General features: G+C 35.1%; 1 protein-coding gene across 2 annotated transcripts; it reads left to right on the forward strand.

Annotated features, from left to right (window-relative positions):
• The first annotated feature begins 4,464 nt into the window (after positions 1-4,464).
• LOC122306826 (NAC domain-containing protein 73-like) lies at positions 4,465-7,038 on the forward strand. Of its 2 annotated transcripts, XM_043119347.1 has the most exons (4): positions 4,465-4,580; positions 4,690-5,090; positions 5,248-5,437; positions 6,004-7,038. In XM_043119347.1, the coding sequence occupies exons 2-4, from the start codon at positions 4,974-4,976 to the stop codon at positions 6,537-6,539; spliced, it is 843 nt and encodes a 280-aa protein (XP_042975281.1). In that variant the 5' UTR covers positions 4,465-4,580; positions 4,690-4,973; the 3' UTR covers positions 6,540-7,038. The 2 variants fall into 2 exon arrangements, with proteins under 2 accessions (XP_042975281.1, XP_042975283.1); XM_043119349.1 differs by having other exon boundaries at positions 4,512-5,090; positions 5,253-5,437.
• The last annotated feature ends 302 nt before the right edge of the window (positions 7,039-7,340 follow it).

The raw sequence follows: 7,340 nt of genomic DNA on the forward strand, positions 1-7,340 counted from the left end.
TAAAACACAATATTAGTGATGAACTAGTTTGCTTTGAGATTGGACCATATGTCAGGCCACTGATATAAGTGGCCTGAAAACAAGCTATATGTATTCCAAAATGCTGTATTCTGATTGTGTTTGTGTTGGGTGTAACACAAATGCTGATTGTATCAAAATGGTTATTACAGCAATCATGTGCTCTATCAATCTGACCATATTTCCAATGTTGTATATCTACTGCAGAAAATTATATGTACTAATTTTAGGAATGTTTATAAACTTGGAGTTGGCATGTGCTATATACTGTGACATTGATGATATACGCTGTGTTCAATAGATTGATGAAGTTGAACCGTGTTTCAAGATGATTTCTCCGTATTGTTAGAAGGATATCTAAGAGTGAATTTTGGGACTTATACCTGTTTCATGTTATGGTTTGTTAAGCGGTGATGTAGAGAACAACTATAACTAAAGGCATCATGCTGCAAATAATGCAATATATGCGATTTTAGATGATTTGGGCCTCACAACCAATATGACTTGATTTTATTTTGCCAGTCATGAGAGATTGTAAAACAATATAGATTAGCTGAAGGATTGATAATTTAATTGTACATGCAACTTATCTCAGTAAAATCTTCTTGTACATGCCAGAAAATGTGAAATTCCAAGAAGCCATGACTCACACTAAGGTCTGAACAGAACTTGTTGAATCCATGGAGGGAATTGTGAAGATCAGTAAACAGGTACACATCACTAACTTTGTCAAAGAAGAAACCGGATACTATATGATGTTGGGTTGAATTTGATGTATGGAGTCTTCACTGCATTAATGGATTCTGGCATTAGGGCTTTTACACATTGAAGACATTCAGAATTCCATAAGAGTGAATTAGGTTGTTGCATTAAATGACGGGAAAAAATAGATTTGAGAGATACTACAATTCTGAATGTACATGAACCAATCTAACACTCAATATGTGCATTTGCTCCAACCTTATGGTCCAGTAATGCATGGGTTTTTCCTCCTAATAACAAATAGGATTCTTTAACATCTTAAGAGCAGAACCATGTAAATATCATTAACAATATCTCATAATTAAAACTGAAATTTCCAGTTTTAATACATACAGTCCCAATGTTGGGCCATGCTTCAAACCTTAATCAAGGGAATTTATTATCTTTACAACTCAGTATGTTATATCTCATCCACAGAACTTGTTTAGTTTGTCATATGGGTTTTGATGGGATCCACACTCAATCTTACTTGAATGGAAGTTGAACCATAACCTTTTTTTTAGAACTTCACTCGTGGGCAAGACAGACAGATTTGTTCCTCTTTAACTGCTGCAGTTTGTTACAAAAAAATTACTTAGTAAAAGTGCTGCAGTTAGTAATTTAATCTAAAAGAAATGAGAGATTGCATACTTATGCAAGCAAAATTTCTGAAAAGTGGGCATAAGGGTATTAATATTTCACGAGTTTCCAATGACAATGCAGGTTGGTAACATGATGCATGAGGGTCTAGATCATCATTAATATGCTTGATAATCTACTAGTCATTGTGTAGTTAGACAATCCCTGTAATTTATGGTTTCTATCATTAAGATGTGAGATGTGTGTTTTATTTAGTTTTTTGGGTATCTTACTGATATTGGGGGAATTTTTTTTGTTTCATACTCTGTTTTCCAGCGAGCATGCATGCAAATTAGTACTCTTCAATTGGTTGACTAGTCATTTTATCCCACCTGCTAGGTTTTGTTGGAGAGAGAGACGTTATCAAGATTGCAAAAGTAGTTTCCCCCACATGACGCAGTTCACGATGAAGTTGTTCTAGCCTGCACCACCAATGCCCAAGTGCACTTGGTCTAGATAACATTGTTAAATATAAAAGAGCCGGACATTGTGCACTATATATTTAGTAGTTCGTAACTTGAAGCTTTAGGTTCCATGTGGTCCACCCCCAATGTATAGCCCATAACTACATTAAGGTCTTAAACTGGGATTAGATGAATGAATGTGTTTGATTTATTATATCACAAGGAAATGGTTCTTTTATAATGTAATTCCATCATATTCATTAGTGCAACTAAGGAAAGTTCAAGGTTTTAGTATTATGTTATTCTAGTAATTTATGGGAGTACTTAATATTGGATAGTTGGGCAAATTGTGGTCGTTTCATGTAGGTGAACAAGTATTGGAAATATTTAAAAACTGGGTTTAAGGTATAGGGACAAAATTAATATATTATTTCATCAGGGTCTTTGGGCATATATAAGTATTTCAATTTAGTTTATAAATTAGATGTATAAATAATTTAGTGATTTAAATACTAATAATTTGGTTGAGTGTGAAAAATGGACAATTTAGATAGCCGAAGCGGGGAAAAAAAAAATGGCCTATCTCAATTGCAGCGATTTTTGCTCACTGCAATTGACCAGCGAATGTAAACCTAAAGCGTTGCAAACAACAATAAAATTGCTGCAAATCCCTCATTGTAGCGTTTTTTTGCCGTTGCAAACCTCCTAAAGCAACGGTATAGCACGCTGCAAATAGACGTTTATAAAATTTGTTGCCTTAGTTTCACCTTAATTAAAAACGTTGCAAATATCTTTAAAAGCAACAAAACAAAAATTTGATGCTATTGATTGGAATCTATAGCAGCGCTTATATTTCAATTGCAGCGGTTTTATGCTGTTGCGAAAAAGGTCTAAGGCAACGCAATTTATAATTGTTGCTTTGGACATTATGCTTTTGCAGCGCTAATGTTTTAATTACAGCGTTAATTTCTCGCTGCAACTAGGATCAACAGCAGCGAGGTTTGGTTATTGTTGCTATTAACCAAACCTCTATTTCAGCGATTTGAGCTCTATTGCAGCGAATTAAAGTGTTGTAATTAAGCATAAAAACAACGAAAACATATACACGCTGCTTGAGCGGGTAATCTATTGCAGCGAATTTTATACTAATTGCATCGTATCATGATTGCTGTAATTGATATTTTGCAGCACTAAATACCGAATTTGTAGATGATTTTTACAGCGTGAAAGCGAATAAAATACAGCGATATTAATACACTGCAATAGATATCTATTTCAGCGTTTTTATCGTTACGTTGCGCGCAATAGATCAACAATAAAGGGTTAATACTGTCGAACGTGCAAGGAAGTTTATAACGCTGGAATTGAGCAATAGCAGCGTTTTCATAGAGTTTTTGCAAGGATTTTAAGCGCTGCAAAAAGCCAAAATCCTTGTAGTGTCTGTTTAATGTCCTTAGGTTCAATACTGAATGCATTATGAAATTATAGCATGCAATATCATCATGTTGTTGGGTAAAGTTATATATTAGGAAGGTTTAATTTATTTCGTGATTTTATTACTAAAAATATTTATTTTAACTATAACTAATTATATATTTGAATATATTTTTTAAGTCGAGGTTCTGAACCATTCATTTATAAAGCATTGCAACCCAATCATTGGATAAACGACTTGGAAAAATTATCAACCGTAGGATTTGAGAATTTCCCAAACAATATTTTAAATTTGTAGTAGTACACGTCAGTCACACCAACTAATTCTAAGGCCTGATTTGGATAGTGAGATGAGATTAGGTGATCTATGAATACTAATAAAATGTTTTGAAGATAGTAGTAAAATAATCTGAGTTAAGATGTTTATGTGATTTTGAAAAATGAGAAAAAATTGAATAAAAATATTATAAAGTTAAAATATTGTTATAATTTTTATTCTTTTATTTTTAAGATTTCAAAAAGCTAAACTGTTTTTTGGATTCTGTTTAGAAGTTTGGAAAAGTTATAATGATTAGATAAAAAAGTTGAAGATATAAAGTCATCTATATATATGGATACAACCATTATCAAGAGTACTTATCATGGCCATCTAGACATAATATTTGGTTGGAAATTAATTAAGCACGTTACAAATGAGTTGTCTTAGGTGCATTTTAATTTGAAAGTACATAAGTTTTCTCTCCGTGTGAATCATGTTAATTAGAAAGCTAATGAATGAGATGAAAGGTCATGTGTATGATTGAAGGCAGAATATGTAGGAGGTTATTGTGATCTATTTTCCACCATCTTCGTAATTAATGCATATTGATACCAAATTTATAACTTGCCATATATGCAGCACAAATTGTTTCTACACCTACATGATTAAAATTGTGAAATTTTTTGTACTCTCGAGTGAGACAAGAGAGCATGCGCGCAAGAGAGAGATCAGGTTAATTGTTGCTTTGCATGAGAAGTGTACGTGAAGGAATAGGATTGTGGTTGGCTTCTTCTAGCGTATGGCCTTTTTTTCCTTTTTCTTTTTTAGGTTTTATTCTGGAATTTATACTTTAACTTTGTGCACACTCTAGGTCGACATTGGACCTAATCTCTCTCTCTCTCTCTCTCTCTCTCTCTCTCATATTCGGTTGCTCCATCGTCACTCAAACATCTCCCCAACTTTTGGTCTTCTGTTTAAAATTGAAACCCGTTTTATCGATATAAATTTCCCACTAGTCAGAGTTTTGGAGATATCATGAAATCTCCCATTATGCAAGCAAATCTTAACTTGAGATCCAAGGAACCGTTAAGATATATATTTTTAAAGCTTTTTTGTTTTCAGCTTGCTGTATTTTGGAAGATTTCAATCTCATTTTTTTTACTCTCCCTCTGATCTCTGCCTCTCTTTCTCCAGTAGCTAGTGCAAGGAGGTAGCTAGTGCAAGGAGGGAGCCAGGACATGCATTCAGAGTAAATGAGGACTGTTAAGCGATCGAGGAAGAATCTGATTCCTTTCCAGCCTTTAACAAGAACGTGCATGAGGGGAGCAAGCTTTAAAAGAGACAAGTTGCTTTCCATTTAATTATTCCTTGATCTCTCCCTTCTTTGGATTTTGTTTATTTTGGAGCCGCAGTGAGTGGTACTACCGGATCGAGGAACCAATAAAGGAATTCCACTGTGGCACTCGCACAAGGAAATCATGACTCAATGCAACGAGGGTGGTGACAACAACATAATCGTTTCTGCAAATGGCAGAGACTATCCGATTAGAACTTGTGCTACATGTGGTTATCAGATTAAATGCCAAGATAAACAGGTTTTAAAATTTGTGTAATTTTTTATTTATTTATTGTAACATCAATATTGTTTTCTCGTTTTTCAGGGGCGATTTAGATTTATTATATTTTTTATGTGATCAAACTTCTGTGGTTTGCTGTAATAAATAATGATGCAAATATAACAATTTATAATAGGCTAGACTTCATGATTTGCCGGGGCTACCTGCGGGTGTTAAGTTTGATCCATCTGATCAAGAAATTCTTGAACACCTGGAGGGCAAGGTGCTGTCCGATCCTCGTAAGCTTCACCCTCTTCTCGATGAGTTCATCCCTACTATTGATGGAGAGAATGGAATTTGCTACACCCACCCTGAAAGGTTGCCAGGTGAATTACAGGCACCCATACTTCATCTCTCTCTCTCTCTCTCTCTCTCTCTCTCTCTCTCTCTAGCTCCTCACACACACACACACACACATATATGTATGTATAAGCACATACACATATTTTCCAATAATTCCAGTGTAAAAGTCTATATGCATGTTGTTGCGACTCTTTTAGAAAAAACATAATGAATGAAACAAACAAAAATGACATATATATGTGGCTCATTTTCGTTTTTTCTGAATTGCAACAAACGACTTTCCTACGTTTAGAGATTTTTGGTCTCTGAAGAAGATACGGGGCAATTTTTACATAACAATGATATTAATGGACGTCGTTATGATTGGAATTTTTTATTTTATTTTTTATTCTTCTTCTTCTTCCTCCTAATTGTTCTTTACCCTTTTCCTTTCCCCTTGCCGTTCTGTTTATCATTCGGCATGCATGGCTTCAACTAGATATTTATGGAAAAGAATAAAAAATAACTAGCAGTTACAGCTGCCAACTAAAACAGAAAAAAAATGTGTACTATAATGTCTTTAATTAGGTGCTCCATCGTCATGATGCAGGAGTAAGCAAAGATGGCCAAGTCCGGCACTACTTTCACCGACCGTCGAAAGCATACACGACGGGAACTCGGAAAAGGAGAAAGGTGCACACAGACATGGAAGGTAGCGAGACGAGATGGCACAAAACAGGCAAGACCAGGCCAATTTTCGTCATTGGCAAGGTCAAAGGTTTCAAAAAGATACTCGTGCTCTACACCAACTATGGAAAGCAAAGAAAGCCTGAGAAAACCAACTGGGTAATGCACCAATACCACCTTGGAAATAATGAAGAAGAGACAGATGGAGAGTTGGTAGTGTCAAAAATTTTCTATCAAACCCAGCCGAGACAGTGCGGTTCTTTCATTAAGGAGTCGCTTTCCTCAAAATTGAAGGGACAAAATGGACATGGGAGTACTGGTCTTAGGAAAAATGGTCTCTTTGAATACTATAATTCTTCCTTGATATGCTTTGAGCAGGGCAGCCAAAATGGGTCAAGTACTCCTCGTGATCTACTTCCTCATTTCGCAGTCCATGATGTGTCTTCTTTTATTTCTTGATAGAAAGGATGGTAAAAAGAACTGGATGGGGATGAAGAATATCGTTCCTTGGTATGCATGCAGGATGCACAGCCAAATGTATTGATATTTTTAAAAGAAACATAAAGGTGGGAGGAATAAGGACAGTGTTTATTTTAATGAAGACCAGATCTTCTAGCTCAGACAAAAAAAAGGACTAATTATTCTAGGATATCATTGAAGATTTGGCCACCTCCCTCTCTCTCTCTCTCTCTCTCTCTCTCTCTCTCTCTCTCTCTCTCTCTCTCTCTCTCTCTCTCTCACACACACACACACACACACATTAAAGCTTGTGCATGCCTTAGACAGCTCAGGAATGTATATGCAAAAAGGCTAATGAGCTTAAAGGTGAGTGTTGGCTGTAGAAGTACTGTACAAAGATAATTCTTACCCAGAGTAGATGTGCACCTTGCATGTCATACGAAACTTTGTAATGATGAAATTATAATGTAAATTATGTAATATGAATGTTTTTTGTGCCTATGCAAAACAGTCTGGTTGGTTCTGATGTAACACTCCATTAATCCAAACTCATGATTAAGTTGATTAGAGTCTTAATGAAAAGGGCGATATACTTTACTTACAAGATCATCATGGTTCATTTGCTTCTCTAGTAATTCCAAATCAAATCCCGTACAGTATTGGTTCGTTTACAGATTGTTTCTTATGTTTTCAACTTGAATATTAAACTCCTCATGAACTATTGAAATCCATCAAATTGTTGCCCTAATTATCTAATTATCATTAGTACTATTTCTGACGGTTAGTTATCAACAAAATTAA

This window comes from Carya illinoinensis, chromosome 4, assembly GCF_018687715.1.
Source record: "Carya illinoinensis cultivar Pawnee chromosome 4, C.illinoinensisPawnee_v1, whole genome shotgun sequence".
NCBI lineage: Eukaryota > Viridiplantae > Streptophyta > Magnoliopsida > Fagales > Juglandaceae > Carya > Carya illinoinensis.

Bases quoted from the DNA above. Each gene is read 5' to 3' on its own strand.
- LOC122306826 (XM_043119347.1), top strand. From the start codon at position 4,974: ATGACTCAATGCAACGAGGGTGGTGACAACAACATAATCGTTTCTGCA. The intron at 5,091-5,247 runs GTTTTAAAATTT...AATTTATAATAG, and splicing joins TTAAATGCCAAGATAAACAG to GCTAGACTTCATGATTTGCC. The intron at 5,438-6,003 runs GTGAATTACAGG...GTCATGATGCAG, and splicing joins CCACCCTGAAAGGTTGCCAG to GAGTAAGCAAAGATGGCCAA.